This window comes from Tigriopus californicus, chromosome 3 (genome assembly GCF_007210705.1).
Source record: "Tigriopus californicus strain San Diego chromosome 3, Tcal_SD_v2.1, whole genome shotgun sequence".
NCBI classification, from domain to species: domain Eukaryota; kingdom Metazoa; phylum Arthropoda; class Copepoda; order Harpacticoida; family Harpacticidae; genus Tigriopus; species Tigriopus californicus.
In genome coordinates this window covers 8903313-8922658 of record NC_081442.1, presented here as the reverse complement: position 1 = coordinate 8922658, position 19346 = coordinate 8903313, and the positions used below count along the sequence as shown (strand labels likewise).

General features: G+C 46.5%; 2 protein-coding genes across 2 annotated transcripts; one reads left to right on the top strand and one right to left on the bottom strand.

The window, feature by feature from the left end:
- Positions 1 to 1440: 1440 nt before the first annotated feature.
- Positions 1441 to 3160, top strand: LOC131877772 (uncharacterized). The gene is made up of 3 exons (XM_059223554.1): positions 1441 to 2151; positions 2447 to 2638; positions 2889 to 3160. Exons 1-3 carry the CDS (start codon positions 1702 to 1704, stop codon positions 3141 to 3143), a joined length of 897 nt encoding a protein of 298 aa, XP_059079537.1. The 5' UTR covers positions 1441 to 1701; the 3' UTR covers positions 3144 to 3160.
- An 83-nt stretch (positions 3161 to 3243) lies between these two features.
- Positions 3244 to 17889, bottom strand: LOC131878131 (cadherin-related tumor suppressor-like). Its single transcript, XM_059224030.1, has 5 exons — positions 17688 to 17889; positions 12884 to 17581; positions 10986 to 12819; positions 10731 to 10911; positions 3244 to 10650 (listed from the first exon to the last, which is right to left on the bottom strand). Exons 1-5 carry the CDS (start codon positions 17730 to 17732, stop codon positions 3369 to 3371), a joined length of 14040 nt encoding a protein of 4679 aa, XP_059080013.1. The 5' UTR covers positions 17733 to 17889; the 3' UTR covers positions 3244 to 3368.
- Positions 17890 to 19346: the final 1457 nt, after the last annotated feature.

Below are 19346 nucleotides of genomic sequence, written 5' to 3'. Positions count from 1 at the left end.
ATAGGATTAATGTAATGAAGCGTGTCCATTCTTTTCCATTGATCTCAAAATGATCACTTAATAAAAACATGGTAGCCTTAGTCGTTTGGTTTTCATTGCTTCCTCTCACAGTGTAATAAAATGCAAATGCAAAAAAAACCGCTGACCACCCCAATTCCATCAGAGACAAAAATGGGCGATTGGTTGCTGGTTGAACCTCGAGATCAGCTTGTTGTATTTATTTATCATCTAATTTACGGGGATGTTGTTTCGGTCGAGGAGAACCGGCAATCTGTCCACTCCTGGTCTCATCTTGGCCAACCAACATCATGACATACTACTTCGAACAGATGCATCTCATGTCAGTCAATACCTAAATAAGGGCAAGGAGCCTCCAAACTTGGACTAGTGGTCCCTCAATTGTACCCCCAACAGCGTGGCGAGGGATGCAGGTTGTGGGGATGAAAAAGGGGGAGAGATGATTGGGGGAAACGGACAATTTTGATGAGTTGGCCCTTTCCGTCTTCTGTACATAACGGCAGGGAACCCTCATCCTCATCACACAATCTAAAGCTTTCACCAAACTGTGCTTGGTCTCTCCTTTTTTTCTCGTGCAATGCAATGCATCAATCTGTTCACAACAGTGTTCCACTTGGTTCCAGTAGCAAATGGTAGCCGGTGGCAGTTTAGTGCAATGCTAGTCCACTCTGGCTAGCACCGAACTCGTGCCAACCAGTCTCAACTTACAACACGGCTGGACCAGTTCCAATGGTTCCATGTGTGCACATGTCCAAGAGAAAAGACGAGTGTGCGTGCGTGCGTGCGTGGTGGTTGGGAGGGTAGTGTGGAAACTGAGCAGTCGGCAATGACATTGCTCTAGGGGGAATGAAAGAAAGAGTGCAATGCCGGAGTTGGATAAACCTACATACAACCAACGGCCGTTGTCCTCGTGTTCTCCTCTCCAGTGTTTTGGGTAGGGTTCCGGCAGCGTGGACCCGACTTTTGGGGGAAGAGGGGAAAGATCGTAGAGAGAAGAGGCAAGGAGAGAACACATGCCACAGAGGGAAATCGGCTCCGAGAAGAGACTGAGAGAGAAAAGGAGAGGGAAAAGGGACTTGGGAGAGCCAAAGGGAACGTGCCTCCTATCTTCTTTTTTCTGTGGCGTGATTCTAATGCCGGGCTCTAACATAAGAAGGGTCTCTGCTGACACCAAGGGCAGTGCACCCTGTGCAAGAATTTCGCCTCCTTTTGGTGCTGACGCTTCAACGGACGAACGGCCGAACAAGGAAGAAAACGGAGCCGAAGGGAACAATATCGAGAAAGAGAAAGAACGAAGGAAGGAGGAGGAGGAGAAGGAAGGAGGATCGAGGAGGGACACGAAGTAGGGCCCTAATGGACGTCGTCACCACCGGCGTTGGGAGAGGATGGGCGGTTGTGGAAAATGGCTACGAACTTGGTGGCTATGACTGCCTCCTGCTGCCATTACAGCATGCAGCATTGGGTTCGTTCCATCGTCTCTCTGGGAGGCAGTCGAGTAATTGAACGGATCCTACTTTGGATGCAACTTCATCGACTTCAACTTGCTGAAGCCCTCTTCACCGGACCTGAATCATTCAGCCTTGCTCGTCGGTCGAGTTTTCGGTTGCCCTTGGCTCATGGAGTAATTGAACAGACCGACACGTCTGGTCCCGGAGTTCAGACACACGGATCATCATCAATATCATGTATCTCGTGCAGTTCCTCCTCTTCACGATCCTCCATTGGAAGGGATCGAGTGCCGTGATCGCTATGAACGACACCAAGCTCTATCCAGCATGCTTGATGGACACCGATTGCCCCAAGAGGAGCGATATGGACCTTGTGTGTTTCCAATATTTTTGTTACCCGTGGAGGGAGACCGCAGAAGAATCCTCGGCCAATCGGCCGCTGGACAGCTGTCGCCGCTCCAAGGATTGTGTGGCCTCTGCGGGCGAGGACGAAAAGCCGGAATGTTTCCGTCACCACGACCGTCGACGGATCACCAGGGGCTTTTGTATAGACAGCATTGATGAATGCTCAGATCATGACGAGTGTGAAGGCCTCGGAGGCAAATGCTGCAATGGATATTGCTGCAATGAAGAGTATTTTGAAGGTCTTATGGCTCTCCCTTGCACCAGGGATGAGGGTTGTCAGGTAGGCATTTTGGTCAACGGACATACATATGTGCACAATCCTACAAACAATTGGGCATGAGGCGAATTTGTCATCAATCAAAAATCCTTTTGACAACTCCTTGTTTGTCCAGGCCAAACAAGCCACTTGGACTGTTTGTGGATGGAGTGGATCCTCATTGTGAAAAAGAGACTGCCAGTGCTTTGATCAGTCAATTTCCATGCCAGAAGAGGAGGGCAAGGGCCAAGGGGGGGGGGGATCGGAGAGGGGAATAAGTGCATGATAATTCACGCTTTCGTGTCAATTCTTCTTTTAGGACCTTCTGTTGGGCGAACGTTGCTGCATTGATATTTCGGGGGCGGCCAAGTTCAACACCTCACAAGCAAATTGGGACAAGAGGTGCTGTTCCAATCAACGAGGACCATTCGTACAACCAGATCAAGATCTCTCCGTGGAGGACCGACTCGGTATTGACAAGCAGATTGGCAGAATGGGAGATTTGCAACCGGTAAGAAGAAGTTGTGAAGAGCTCTGCCAGACAATGCAGGAGAAGGATCGATCTATTTGTTTATTCCCTACTCGTACAAAAATATGGCCTTGGTCAATCTGATGTTTTCAAGCACTGCACGGAAGTTTCACGATTAGCCGCAATGTTAAAGAACAACTCTGCTGAAAGGAATGTATTTTGCGAGATCTTTTTTGGATGTCAGGTTCCATCCAAAACATTAAACTTCATGAAGTGTTCTTTCCACTTTCAGCAAATCTGTAAATCGTTCGAGTACGAATTCATGTTGGAATTTGAGTCATGCAACGCCTACTCGACCACCACGACGACCACGACGACGACAACTACCACCACAACAACTACCACGACCTCAGCCAAACCACCAAAGGCAAACAGCGCCAAAACGTCGGACTCGCCCAGACATCAAGGAGGGCTTGACTGTCTCCTGCATGTTTTAGTTGCAATGATCGTGCCGATTGTGGCTTTCAAGGGAATGCTTACACAATAATAATACGTTCTTGGTGAGACATTGCGTGAATGAATATATCAAAAATTTAGACTAAAATACCCCCAACGCTGCAGTCCAAATCATTGGAACGAGGAAACAATGACACATTTTGTACTTTATTATGGCATTGTAGATTGAGATGAAGGCCGCAGAGTAGAGAGTGGCTTTGATATACTGTTTCTATGGCACTAAAGGTAACGGATGTTGTCTGTCGGTTGTTTTAGATCATATATACTGTTCTTGTTCGGTTCGAGAGCCATCCCCAATGGGGCGTGGTCGACAGCTCTCCTCTAGATCAAGATTGTTGGAGGTGAAAGGTAACTCGGCAATGTCTCTGAACACGCCCGAAAATGTTTTATACGAGGGCTGCCAACTCAAGAGGCTCTCCCACGTTTTATTGGGCGGCGATTGGTCGCTTAACCCGTTGTGATGAGGTGGTGGGGGTGGGGGCGGAATCATGTTGTCCTCATCTTCATCTGACAAAGCATTTTGATCACCAATAAGCTTACTGAACACCATAGATGCATCGGACACCTCTTTGGCTCCGCCCACTTCTCGACCCTCCACACTTTCGTATTCATATTCAGAGCAAGTGAAGGAGTCGTTTTCATTGTCACTGGAGGAGCTAGATTGCACATCCCCCAAGGTGGGCGACTTGCTCCCGTAGTCACTCTTCTTAAGAGCTTCACTGCCCATGCCAACCATGTCCAAGGTATTGACCAATGTGGACTTTTGAGGAGGCGTCACAGAATGCTGATTGAAACGGGCCACGTTTTCACTGGTGAGGCCACGCTGATGGCGGGATCGAGGTGATCGATGTCGGCTGCTTCTGGATGAGCTTAAATGACTGATTGGACTATGGAGACTTCTCTCGCTCTGCTCGCTCATCAAGGTAGGTGGCATGGGTTTACCACTCAAGTCTCCGAGGGTCAAGATTCGCGGTGTGTTGTGAGACATCTCACTACTGGGACTCAATCGCGCCAAAGGTGTATTCTGATGTTTAGAGCCACCTTGCTTCTTATGAAACGGAGAAAGGGGGGATTTGCCTCGGTGTCGATTTCCGTTCCGATAGCCTTTGTAATGGTATACGATATCTATGTCTGAAGGAGCAATGGAGCTCGCATTTTCGAGATCATAGTGCTCGGCTGCCGAGGGATCATTGTGTGGAGAGTTATACAACGGGTCATCTACTACTGGATTGAGTTGGTGATGGAGAGAGGAGGGAGGCTCAACCATATCAGGCCTTCGAATCTTTGACTTGTACTGATTGGATGGATGGACGATCGTATTGTTTAATGGCATGGGCTCTTGAAGCTGGAGTGCGCCGTTATTGTATCCGGGCTCGCCTGTATAAACTGTGTTATTATGATTCTTGAATTGGTCCCGTTCCTTATCTTCCTTCCATTTCTTCCTCAAGCGGAACACGGTGAACGAGATCAGGATGGTACAGATGAGGATAACGAAGAAAACGATGACTATGGTCACACCCACGTCCACAGCATTCTGTGGTTGGGCGCTCTGAAGGATCTGAATATCACAACCAGTCGTGACAATTCCATTGGGTACGTCGGCTTCTAATTGAGAGTCACCCGTGAGGCTTTGCAGCTCATCATTAAGCGTAAAATTCGAGAAGCACCCACGAAATCCCTTGGAAGTGGATTCAGCAGCATTTCCCAAAACAAATCGCTCTAACCCTGGTCCAAGGAAGTCATGGACAGCAGAGGCGTCAATTTCATAACCAACTCTTTTTCCGTCCAAGTCAATTCGAAGAACGCCATCCAAAATGTCAAGACTGACTTGATGCCAATCACCATCTGTCACATCCAATCCTGATGTCATATTAATCTCTGGTTTTCCCACGAGATGAGAGCGGTAGACTAGTTTGCTCTCTTGAATCTCCATTGATGTCCAAGAACCTAAAGTGTGAGCGGTGAGAATGGAACCTTCAGTTTTGAGCGTGCGAAATGCAATACCCATCGATCCACCATTTTCATTGATTCCAAGGTCTCGTTTCCATCTAAACAACGAGGACTTCAGGGATTGCTTCAGTAAAGCATGCCGTCTGTACTTCTCTTTGGGTCGAAAAACAACCTCTTGCTCCTCAGTCAACGAGAAAGGCTGAAATGCGTGGTCGCAGTTATCAGCTAAAATGTCACCACATTGACACTTAAATTTGGACCAATGAGGAATGCATTGACCTTCGGAGCCGCATTCATTTCCTTGTTGACATGCTCCTCCTGCCCACTGATTGCACGAAGAAGTTATACCCGATGCATTCACTGACTTTCCCAAGATGCTCTTTTCATTGCCTCCAATCGAGATGCTCTTGATGCATCCTACAAAGTCCGTTGAGCCAATCTGATCCGTCTTGTCTAAAACTGATGTCAAATCCGGGAGTCCCCCAAGGAACAAATTGTTTCCGTGAAAGGCAAGGGCACCGGCATCACCAACCGCTTTCTTGAAGCATCCATTGTCGTCAGGATGGCAGGTTTTACAAAATTCGCCTGATTCTGTACAGTCCTCAATACTAAGAGTACCTACTCTGTTGTTCCGAGTGGCCGTGATGCGGAACCATCTGCCGGTATCTAAGCGTTTGGGAATCTCTAGGCGGGATATGGCGGTCCTGGCTCCACCCCAAGAGAGACGAGGAGTTCCATTAATCAATTCGATTGCGAAAAAGTCCGATCTCCCTCCCAGAGAGGGTCCATAATTATACACCAATAAGGAGTTCGGTTTGGTTGTGCTGAAGATAATCGAAAGGTCGTTGGTCACAGCTCCCAAAGCCGGGAAAGCCGCAAATGAGAATTCCTCAAATCCAAAAGTCGATAGCTCACAATGGTTCCCGTAAAAATTGTCCAAACAACGACATTTATAGTTGGGTTTCAGGGACACGCAAGTGCCCCCATTGAGACATGGGTTTTTCCGGCAAACGTCAATGAAATCCTGACAGCGATCACCCTGATATCCTGGTCGACACAAACAGAAAAAGCTGTCCGAGTCCGAATGTTGGCAAGTACCACCATGAAGACAAGGACTGGGTTCGCACACATCCAATCGTTCCTCTTCACATCGTCGACCACCTCTTTTGGGCGGACAAAGGCATTGGAAATCGCTTCCATCCTTGAAACATTGGCCATTGTAAAGACATGGGCTTGGATCGCAGGGATTGGTTTGGATTTGACAACGATTTCCGAGGTATTTTTCGGAGCAAATGCACTTGATGTTGTGCTTAAATTCGGGAGTGTTGTATATCGTGTCTTTCAATTCGATATAGGATGTCTGGTTGGTCAATTGTAAAGAGGTAAGGCATGAACCTCCGTTCTTGCACGGGTTGTCATCGCAAGCTTCAAACTTGACGGTTGCCTGGTTCAGGTCAAAGAACTCATTGGGACGGTTAAAAATCGAGGCCAAAAATGCTAAGGTATTGGGTTCGGAGAGGGATTGGTCGTTTTCAGTAAGCGAGACGATGAAGTCTTGATTAGCGTTGTCATCTTGGGAAACACTCAGGAGTTGAATCGAACGAGCATCTCCATTGTCATTATGAGACTCGAAGAATCCCAAGACATTTGATGTCGACACGTTCTTGAAACGGATAGTCACTGCTTCGTCTAAAGCTGAGCGTGTGAAGGGCACAAAGTTCAGCCTAGCATTCACTTGAGCATCGGGATGTCGTCCGTCGTTCACCTCAATGGCGAGTTCGTACTGTCGACCGTTTTGGATGCGACCGGCGGACACTTCACAATTGGGTTTCACTTGGAAAATGTTATTTGAACCACGAATGAGCGAGCAGGCATAATCTCCTTTCTCATCGGGGTCGTTTGGTCGAATGTCCACGACTTTTCCACCCGGGAAAATACCTTCATAGCTTTTGATGACCACGACCACATTCCGAGACGACGACGGATTGTCATTCTCATCCATGACGTTGACAGTGATCTTGTTGACGGACAATTGTGATGGGTTTCCACTGTCAGAGACCTCAATGTCGATCTCAAACTTGGGCAACATCTCTCGGTCGAAAGTTTTGGTGGACTTCAATACACCTGACGCTTCATTTAACGACACATAGCTGTCAAAACGATTGGGGAGTAGGCGAAATCTAAAAGGAGGGCCATTTTCTTCCAAATCGGCATCAATCACCTTGAACTTCATAATAAAACTTTCCGGCGGACTATTCTCTTTGATAAAGCCTTCTGTATTGGTCACTTTCGGGGGCGTGTCGTTGATATCTTCCACAGTGACAGTCAACATAGCCGTTCCTGTGGCGGGAGGCGACCCACTATCGATGGCCAATATTTGAATCTTGTGAATTGACTGAGTTTCTCGGTCCAACGAAGCGGTCAATTTCACCACGCCCGACGTAGGATTGACTTCAAAGAGTCCATCAGAGCCATCTTGATGCCCCAAGGAATAACTGAAATGGCTATTCCTTGGTCGTACATCCTTGTCCACTGCAGAAACGGTGACTACTTTCGATCCAGGAGACAGATCCTCCCGAACATTGGCCTGATATTGATTCTTTCTGAACACGGGAGGATCATTGCCGTCTTGCACTTGGATTATCACTTGAGCTTCATCAATATCATTTCCGCGGATACTTCCCCGATTTTTGGCTAGTACTGTTAAGACGTAGCGGTTCTGTGATTCACGGTCCAATTCATCGTTAACAAATATTTCCCCAGTGTTATGGTTGATTCCAAACCCGGCCATATTGCTGATACCCACGAAATAGTAGAAGACATCTCCTTCTGGGCCAAGATCGTCATCCGAAGCCTCAACAAACCCGACAGAGTTACCTACTTGCGAGGACTCCGAAATCACGAATTGAAAAACGGGTTGCTTGAATTTTGGAATGAATTCGTTCTCACCGAGGACTTGAATGAGAAGACGAGCCTTTGATTGCATTTTCGATCCTGGGTTGTAAGCGATCACGGTTAAGTTGAAACCTGATTCAGTTTCATAATCAAAGACGTCCTTGGTCAAAATCACACCAGTGGCTCTGTCAATTTCGAACCGACTTTCATCGCCCATAATTTTGAACTCAATTTGAGCGAATTTGTCCGAATCTTGGTCCGTCGCATTCAATTGAGTGACAAAACTGTCAGGCTTGGAATTCTCCCTGATGAAAGCTCTCAATTTGGCCTCCTTGAATTCTGGGGCATGATCGTTGACGTCTTGCAAGACGATCTTAACTTGGCTGTCTGTTGATTTAGAATGATAAGCCAAATCCTTGGCTCGAATTGTCAAAACGAATTCCTTGATGGTCTCATAATCCAGGATTCCTTTGACACGAACTTCGCCATTTTTGGAACCCACTTCGAACTTGGACTCGTCATTGCCTTTGACAATGGAATACTCGACTTGCCCATTAGGACCGTCATCTGAATCTTCAGCATTCACTGTCGCAATCACATTTCCGATTGTTTCATCTTCCCGAATAAAAATGGTCAAAGAATCGGTCGGGAAGGCAGGAGCATGGCGATTCTCGTCCGTGATGTAAATCGTGATCTGTGTTTCCGAACTTAAAGGAGGCGACCCATTGTCGGTGGCTTTGACACGGAGGATGATGTTTTCAGTCCCCAATAAATCCGATGATTTTAGTAACCTTATAGTACCCGAAGTTGGCCCAATGGCAAAACTGTCTTTACCATTCACCACACTGAATGTGATTTGATCACCATCCGGATCTTCTGCATTTACCGTTGTTATTATAGAATTCCTGGGTAGGCTCTTTGGTATCGCTATATCAGGACTGACGCCAGCTTCAAATTTAGGCAGATTCTGGTTCTTTGGCAGAACCTTCACACGAACCTGGCACTCGGAAGATCTTGGAGGGGATCCTAAATCTGTCGCCAAAACTCTGAGTTGATAGATGTTATCCGAATTACTTGATCTTGTGAAGGGCAACGCACTCCGGACCGATAATTGTCCTGATCGTCCATCCAATTGGAAGAACTCCGAAGAGTGAGAGAGTGAGTATACGATGTCCGAGTTGGGTCCTGGTGAGTCACGATCTAATGCATGGACTCTGCCAATCTTGCTGTTCAATTTGATCTCGTTGGAAATCGGGTACACAAACTCGTAATTATCTTGGTCGAACACGGGCCAATTGTCGTTTTCGTCGAGAACCGTCACTGTGATGGTGGTATCCAATTTCCAGGCACCGTCAGAAGCCTGCACTTGTAAATAATGCTCCTCTTGGATTTCTCGATCCAGCTTTCGGATGGTGGATAACTCGCCAGATTGTGACTCAATTTGAAATGCTTGATATGCACCCTGATCTAATAATGAATAGCTCACATTGGCATTTGGAGGGGAATCTGCGTCTCGTGTTTCCACTTTGAGTAGAACCTTATCATTGGGGGTGTTTTCGGTGACATTGATGGCATAAAGCCTTGTGAAGAGAGGTGCATTGTCATTAATATCTTCGACTTCAATCAGTACAGATGCGGTACTGGACATCCGTGGGACTCCATGGTCTGTAGCCAATAGCTTGAGGTGATACATCGACGTCTTTTCGCGGTCTAATCGCTCTTTACAAATGATGTGATTCGTGTCAATCTCAAAAATGGTCGAGGGCTCCAAAAGCTGATATGAGATCTCCCCATTCACACCATTATCCAAATCCGTGGCAAAAATTTCCATCAATTGGAATGGAGGGTATTGTTCCTCTGGAACCTTGAGCCTCACAACCGTGTTTTCAAAAGTGGGTGCATTGTCGTTTTTGTCTCGGACGTTCACTTTGACTCTTGTGGTGGTGAAAAATAAAGGCTTGGCTTGAAAATGCAACTTGATCCATAGGTCGTATTCCCGAATGTCTTCGAAGTCCAATGGTTGATTGATTTCTAGAGCACCCGTTGTGGCATTCACCCAAAAACTATCTCGGGTGTTTCCCCCAGCGATCCCAAAAGCCACTCCGGTCTTCTCAACAGAGGCAAACTTCGCCAATTCCATGCCCAAAGGAGAATCTTCATCCACGTCAACTTCGTCAATTGGAGATGAAAACGAAGGCACCACTAGTTCTTTAGCTAGGAAGATTTCAAATTTCTCTTCGGTTGACAGGCTATTGAAGCCACTATCGCTAACTACGACAATCACTTGATAGGAGAACTTCTCTTGGAACTGTTTCGAAGCCACACCCACACCACTCACTGGATCCATATCAAAATATCGCGAATCCCGCCCACGGAGCGAAAACCGAAGCTCTGCGTTGTCACCCGAATCCGCATCCGAAGCAAATATTCCAAAGATGAAGTCTCCAGGACTCAACCCAGGGGGAATGTAGAATTCCGATTTGTCGTTTTCAATTTTGGGAGAATTATCATTCACATCCAGGAGTTTGACGGACACCTGGGCCGTGGCAGAGAGGGGGTTGACCTCAGATTGGTCAGTGGCGATGACTTTAAACTCATGGACAGATTTTCGTTCCCGATCCAAGTAACGATTAGTCTTGATCTCGCCAGTCCATTGATCAATCGAAAAATCGTGAGTTTCCTCAAGGTGGTATCTGTAAGTGAAAGTAGATCGATCGTGATAAATTGATAATCAAGGACTCATTGTGTGTCTTTTTGATGTTTGGAAACCTACCTGACTTTGGCGTTGTAGCCAAAGTCATCATCATAGGCTTTGGTCAGCCCGACAAAGGATGCGGCAGGAAGATTCTCTTCTAGGTCAAATGAATAGCGATCGTGCTCAAATTGAGGCTCATTGTCGTTGATGTCTTGAACGGTGATCTCTACTAAACCTGTGGCTGTTAATCGAGGAGTCCCTGGAATGATTGCATCGTCATAAGCATAATCTAACCCCGATATATAGCGGAAAATGTAAAAACCAGTAGCCTACCGAAATCTATGGCAGTGACTTCAAGAGTGTAAGAGTTTCGCTCTTCTCGGTCCAAAGCTTGTTTTAGAAATATTTCGCCGGTAGAGCTATTAACATGAAACACTCCATTGAAATCATCGCGTGCACCAAATTCCAGACGATTAAAGGGGGGATCATCTTTGTCAGTGGCGGTTAACGTGAAGATGGGCGTGATCTCATCTAGGTAGTTTTCTAAAGCCATGACGAAATAGGGCGAGTCCACAAACTCTGGCGCATTGTCATTGACATCCAGGATATTGATCACTACTGTGGCAGTGTCAACTTGACTCGGAATTCCACCATCTTGACTCTGTATCGTTAACTCATAAAGGTTCTTCCGTTCGTAATCCAGTCGTTTGTTGACAATCACTAATCCCGTTTGTTCATCAATTCGAAAATCCAGGTCCGAATCCCCGGAGACGATGGAGTACCTCAACTCAGCGTGTTTGCCCACATCTAAATCGGAGGCTTGGGCCTCAATCACGACGGATCCAGGAATCGCATTTTCAAGCACTTTTGCACTATAAAACTTGGGGCTGAACACTGGACTGTTGTCATTTTCATCCGTCACTTCCACGCGGACTTGCATAGATGAAGACAGACTGGGAATTCCGTTGTCAATGGCCTTGATGGTGAGCAAATATGAACTCTCAATTTCGCGATCTAACGAACTAAGGCTTCGCAAGACTCCATCGATTCGTCCAATGGCAAACCGCATGGAGATGGAATCTTCCAAAAAGTAATGGACTTCAGCATTCTCTCCCACGTCTTTGTCCACAGTTTGAATGGTTGCAATGGGTGAGTTTGGTGGTGCGTTTTCGGTGATATGCAAAACTGGTGGAGATACGATTCGAGGAACTTCATCGTTGACATCTTCAATTGTGATGTGGACTATAGCAGACGCGGTGAGTGCTGAGGAATCACGCCCATCTCGGACGCTCACGTGAAGGCTGTAGAATGGAATCTTCTCTCGATCAAGAACACTTTTGGTCGTGATGACGCCATCATCGTCAATGGAAAAATATTCTTGGTCGGTTTCTTCAAAACTGAATTCAAGCTGGTTTTCCGAGCCAGTGTCTTTGTCGATGGCTGTGATTTTTGTCACCAAACTTCCAACAGGGACACTCTCTAAAAGATTGACCTCAAACACGCTCTCTTTTAACACAGGTTTGTTATCATTGATGTCCACAACGTTGATGTAGACGGTGGTGGAGGCAGTTAAAGCAGGTTGACCTCCATCCACGGCTGTGGCCATAAGAACGTAATGTTCGATCGTTTCAAAATCAAGAGCACCACTCAAAATGATTACCCCTGTCTTAGGGTCCAAAGTAAAAGTATCTCTGCCCCATTCAGAATTGAAATGATAGGTCAGATCTCGGAATTTTGCTTCTTGATCCCGGTCAACGGCTTTCAGGCGTCCAATGACCGCGCCTGGTTTGGCGGACTCATTAATATCAAAGGAGAAAAAAGCTTGAACAAACTCTGGAGCATTGTCATTCACATCTTCGACCTTGAGGTTCTTCCGCCACGTGGTCGTATGCTGACCGTCAGTGGCTAACACGACCACTTCGAAGTATTCAAACTCTTCTCGATCAATCGGACTTGTCAGAAACAATTCGCCGGAATCAGCGTTGACTTCCAAGTAAGGCAGAGATTCTACCCCAATCTTGTATGTCACCGAATCGCTCTTGTCTTCGTCTATTGCTTTCAATTGTCCTAGGTTATGCCCTGCGAGAAATGCCTCCGAGATTTTGATGGGCATGTCTTGGACAAAGCGAGGGGCTGAATCGTTTTCGTCAAGAACTTCGATTGAAACCTGACAAAGAAGTAAGTCTTGAGAGTAATATGAATGCGACTTGAAAGAAATTGTGGATCCTTACCTTTGTCTTTGAGATCTTGTTCTTGGAAACCGCCACCACCTCCAGTTCAATGGAATCACCTTCAAGTTCCCGGTCAATGATCAAATTTGAACGGATTTGTCCGGACCGCTTGTCCACCAAAAAGAGACCACGGTCAGATCCAAATTTGGAAACGCAAGCATTGATGTAGAAATCAAAGTCCTTGCCAGAACCCGACAGCTTAACGGTGACCACTGGGGTTCCTAGGGGACTGTTCTCAGAGATCGATGCAGAATACGACACTTGAGTGAAATCCGGACCCGCCTCGTCATGTCCACTGATAATCAAAACAGAGCTAGTGGCTGATTTTCTGACGGATTGCACAGCCTCATCGCTTGCTATGATCGACAAACTGTAAGTGTCTCGATCAGCGACCAATACATCCCTTGAGAGGCTCAATCTTCCACTAGTTCGATTCAATTCAAATGGAAAAGTGGACGCAAGAGACGACTTTTGCAAGCTATACACCACTTGACCATTGTTGGATGCATCCAGGTCGTTGGCATGGATTTGCAACACATGAGTTCCTTTGAAAGATCCGGGCATGAGAATCTTCGTGGTTAAAGAGTCGAACTCGGGGGCATGATCATTCACATCTTCGACCATGACCGTGATGTCTTTGTTTGCATATTTGGGCTCGGGAGCACCATGATCTTTCGCACGAATGGTGAATTGATATTCTTTAGTAATTTCACGATCGATCAGAACTGCTGTTGAAACGTCACCGCTTAAGGGATCGATCCGAAAATCTTGGGTACCCAAAAGCTCGTAGGAAACATTGCCGTTCTGGCCTTGATCCTCATCTCGAGCTTGCACTTTGAATACAGAGCTACCCTCTGGAACGCCTTCAGTCACTGAGAACAAGTACGTTGTGGGAGGAAATGTGGGCGTGTTATCATTTTCGTCGGAGACTGAAATGTTAATCGTGGCAGTGGCGGTCCGGGAGGGTAAACCTCCGTCAATGGCACTGATTGTCAACGACAAAGATTCGATGGATTCTCGATCCAAAGGCTCCTTAAGCGAGAGAATGCCGGTATTTTCATCGAGATGAAAGATGTGTCTGTGATTAGTTCCGCCCAAGACAAACTTCACTCGAGCATTGTCACCCGCATCAAGATCCACGGCAGTGAACGTGTGAATAATGCTTCCCAATTCAAAAGACTCGCTCATTTCTAAATCTTTGTGCGAAAACTCCAATTTGGGATCGTTGTCGTTCTCATCCAATACAGATATGATCATCTTTGCAGAGCTGTTTAGCGGGGGCTCGCCACCGTCCTTGACAAAAATAAGAAACTCGTGGCGTTCTTGATCTTCTCGGTCCAGGTCTTTCGACACAAAGATGTCACCGGTTTCTGATTCGATTTGGAAGTATTCAGAGTTCTCCAAAGAAAAAGTCAATCTTCCATTTTCTTCCTTGTCATAGTCTCTTGCGTACATGGTGTAGATCACGGTTCCGAGGGCTACATTTTCTTTCACATTCGTCCGGTAGATTTCTTCTGAGAGCGTGGGTGCGTTATCGTTGACATCTAAGATAACCACATTGACAACGGCCGTGTCCGACAATGGAGACACTCCCAAATCGGAAACACTTACTTCCAAAACGAAATAATCTTGCCCCGTTTCTCGGACGAGTCGTTCTCTATCAATGTCCTGTGCCGTGTTTATGAAACCAGTATCCTCGTCGATGATAAAGATGTTGTTATTGTTGGTGGAGGCAAAGGCATATCGGAGCTCGGCATTTCTACCTATGTCTTTATCTGAAGCCATGACTCGCCCTACGTTGGTCCCGATGACTTCCCCCTCACGGACGTAAAACACGTAGTTGTCTCTATCGAATTGGGGATAATTGTCATTTTCATCCTGGACGTAGATCACCACTTTGGTATGCGCGGTTCTTTTGGGAATTCCATGATCTTCGGCCAAGACATCGATCGAATAAAACGCTTGAGTTTCTCGGTCTAGAGATTGCTTCAAGTAAATGCCTCCATGAGGGAAGATTCCGAAGTAGTCTTGAGCACCGTTGATGATTGTAGTGGTCACATGGCCATTAGATCCCGAATCTTTATCCCTAGCAACGAGTTGGAAAACTTTCGAATTCACTTCCAACGCCTCACTAACTGTCACCTCATAGAGAGGAAAGTCAAACTGAGGGGTGTGTAGATTTTGAGCCACAACTTGGATGGTGTAGTCTCTGGAGGCAAATTTGGATGGGGTGCCTTGATCACTCACAGTCACAGAGATAACAAAGTCATCAATGAATACACTCCTGACTTCTTGATTGAGTACCAATACCCCAGAATCACCATGGATGGCCAGCGTGTTGGTGGGATCTGAGAGGGCAAATTTGATCTGCCCATTCAAGTCTTGGTCCAAGTCTCGTGCTTTCACCTTATAGATTTCGGCATTTTCGGGAAGAACTTGAGTGAAACTGATGACTCGTTTTTCGAGATCAGTGAATTCCGGTGCATGGTCGTTAACGTCAATCAAGGCAATTGCGACTTTGGCAATTGGAACACGCTTCCTTTCGTTTTCCGGGAAGAATGCAATGGTGAGATTGATTTGCTCTTGTTCCTCCCTGTCCATTTCGGCCTTCGTAGAAAGGATTCCTGACTCCGGGTCCAACAGAAAGCGGCTCATAAAATCACCATCAATGATGGCAAATTTTCCAGGCTCAGTGTTCTCTCGATTAGCCACACCACCAACTTGCCGAGGAGCGAACGAACCTCGGCCATCCTCCACAATTTCAAAGGTAAAAACGTCTCGTTGAAACACTTGTAATGGCTCTTCATAGACGAGCTGTTGAAGCACAATCTCAGCCTCATTTCGCGATTTCCGACCTCCCTGATCGGAGCAAGTGATCTTGGCACGAAGTGGAAACGACCGAAATCGTTTATCTAACGTAACTATCCCAGTGGTCTCATTCAAGGAAATTAGACTCGAAGTAGGTTGAACCCATTCGTAATGGAGTTGAGCATTTTCACCCTTGTCAGGATCGTGAGCTTTGAGTGCGAATTCGAGAGCTCTTCCAACTTTTACATTTTGCACAATCACGTTGGGATAGAATTCTGGTGAATTGTCATTAACGTCGTCTAATAACAAAGTCAAGATGGAGGACGTGGTTAAACCTCCTCCGTCAGATGCTTCAATAGAGATGAAATATTTGTCTTTGGTCTCCCGGTCCAAGTTTCCTCTCAATGTAATGACTCCAGAATCAGGATCGATTTCGAATTCCCGCGTGGTATTGCTGGTCAAGGTGATGGTTCCATTCTCCTTTGAATCTCGATCGAAAGCATTGACAGTGAAGATTTCACTGCCAGGACTGATATCTTCGGACAATGTGAGTAAGAAGGGCAGGTTTTCAAATTGAGGCACCTCGTCATTCACGTCCAACACGGTGATTTCCACTAACACAAGGGCGGATTTGGGCCGAATCCCCAAGTCTTGAGCACGAACAGTAAGGTTGAACCGATCTTTGAGTTCCCTGTCTAACTTCGACTTGGTCACAATCATACCCGAAAAGGGTTCCACCTTGAACCAATCGTAATCGTTGCCATTTTCAATGGAATACACCAATGCTTGAGCGTCACTATCTTTATCGAAGGCTTGCACAGTAATCACTTGAGAGTTGGGATCGGCATTCTCTCGTATTTCGGCCGAGTACGAGGCCTCAGCGAATTCGGGGGCATGGTTGTTGGCCTCATTCACCTGAATTTTGACTTGACTCTGAGTGGATCGGGGAGGCTTCCCCTTGTCTTTGGCCTCCACCGTAAGAGTGATGCCATCGGAACCCAAGAGGTTTTGGGCGTTGGGACCAACTCGAAGCACATAGAGACCTTGGCTCAAAGCCGAGAGCACAAATTTATCTTTTGTTCGATCAGATCCCACGATCTCCAAGGTTGTTTCGCCAAAAGCCCCTCGATCTCGATCAACCACAGTTAAAGCAGCTACAGATGTACCAGGTTCCACATGGGGACTGAGGGCAGCAAAATCTTGACTTTGATCCGGAAAGTAACGAATGGTGATTTCAGGATCGAACTCGTTGGAATTCAACACTTTCACTTTGACCACGGTGTACGCACTTTGTTGAGGCTGACCCCCATCTTTAGCATAGATCACAATGGAGCATAACTGCATCTCGAGACATTCGAGACAATGGTCTTGAGCTTCCTTGGAACACGACAGCAATTTTCGTGTTCTAAGTTGACCTGACTCCCGATCCAAGACAAAATAAGAATCAAAGCCCTCGGACATGTGATACGATATCTCAGCATTCCGCCCATCATCCACATCCACGGCTTTTAATGTGATCAGTGGTGTGCCCGGAGGACTAGTCTTATTGACAAAGGCCTGATACTCTTCTTGGGCAAATTTCGGCGGGTTGTCGTTGATATCAAGGATATTTACGTGGAGCTTCAGACGGTCTTGATCGGATGTTTCTAACAAGAGGTCAAAACTTGGACGTTCCTCACGGTCCATGGCTCTGGTGGTCTCGATGTACACAAAATTAGGGGCTTGGGAGCCAATTTCTTGAGATCGATGAATTCGAAAATGCCCACCGTCATTTCCAGACACAATTTTGACATTGGGGCTGGATTTTTCAGGCGAAATTTCCAACAAGCGTCGGGTTCCAGCTATCGCTCCTTCGGAAAAGGAGACCTCTAAACTGTCTATGACGACAGCCTGAAAAACGACGGCAAGGTCTAGTGTTAGGCTGTACATGATCATACTGTACATTGCATTCTAAGTTGATTCTTTCGATCCAATTCAGATCTCAGTAGTTGCTTACCAAAGAAAGTATCCCCACCAAGGTGAGGAGTACGGTTTTCCACATGTCGTTTAAAAGCAATGTTCGATCTGATCCCTACGTTCCATGCTGTCACTTCCAGGTCTTGGGACCGGGCTGGGTTTCTCCGATTTGTGATCCAACAATTCGTTCAAATCACTTCAGAGTGGCACCCATTTTCTCGGGTTATTCTTACGCCTCAGTTCTAGCTAAACCTTTTTGAGCCTGACCCCTGATGAGTGCCCAAGCAGTGGCGGCTGCCATGAGCCGTGGTTGAGGTGGTATTTGCCCAACCGCCTCGTCCTCAACGTCGACGAGTTCGCTCGCTTCACGGAGTACCCAAGAAAAGCCCCGATGATGGAGTGTTTTTGCCTTTGGCATGCCTCAAGATCCCCACCATCCCCACCACCATTACTAGCATCAGCAGGTGAAGGCATCATCCTTCGCATCAGGTGAAGAGGGCGACTAAAAGACGAGGAGACAGACGACCACTACCATGATGATGCTAATGCTATGACCCCGTCCATGTCCAGGTAAAATTGGTGGTTGAGCTCTTGAGCACTCACTGTCTGTTGGTCGGTCTGTTAGTCGGTCGGTCGGTTGGTCGTGCGACAGACCGAGGGAACCAATTCTTAGTATGCTCTGACTAAGTCGCTCTCAAGAACCAGGTTCGGATGGGGATGGGTGGTTTGGGCCAGCGGCTCAAGATCCACAACCGCACGCAGCACATTCCTTGGGCCAGCATTGGAGAAGAAGAAGAAGTGGTAGCACTAGTAGTAGGGGATTCATGCGAAACGCACGGACGGAATCAGAATTGGTCGAGCTCTTTAGGTTTAGGAGGCCCCAGGTCAACCCGGTGCTTCTTCGGGAGAATTTCAACCAAGTTTGGGCGCGGGTTTCTTTACCTTCTCTATCCAGTCGTGGATGGAGTAAGTAGTAAAAAATCCTCCAAGTGCTTCTTGTCGTCCAGCGTGAATGGCGAGTTTGGTAGACGAATGAACGGGGATCTAGACCTTTGGACGGGACGAAGCGCTGAAGACAGTACATCGTTGAGAGAAACCAATCGAGTTGGCGTAAATTTCCCCCAAAAAGCAATGTTCCTCTTGCCTTTTTCCGACCGAGAATTTGTCTCTTATCGACTGGGTCAATTCATTTCCCCTGGAGGAAAATGTGCTCTGGGGTTTCTATCAAATGTTCGCTTTGACACCTAGGCGAAGGAGCAAATATGTGATTGAAGTATGGAAAATTTGACCCACCAGGCGACAACATGTATTGATAGTCTGAAAGCGTACTTATCATTATAGGCGAAATTTGCCTATACAACAGTTCATAAACAGTACATAATATATCACAATTGTTTTTCTTATGAGAGGCTCTTACTTGAGCTTTTGAATTAAAAGAGCAAAAAGAAACTGTCAAAAGTCTACTAGAGATCAACCACAGATTGCAATCTAATGCTATGCCAATCCGTAACTAATCTTAATAAAAGTCTACTTAACCCAATAAAACCCAACATAACCGAATCTTTGGAAGATCTAAATTTGAAAAAGTGATGCGTCTCTTTCGAGTAATGGATACTGAATATGAATGGGGAAATACTTGGGCCGGACACCTCCCTATTTTTTTATTTTATTTTTCCTCAAAGATTCTCGGGTTTGTATA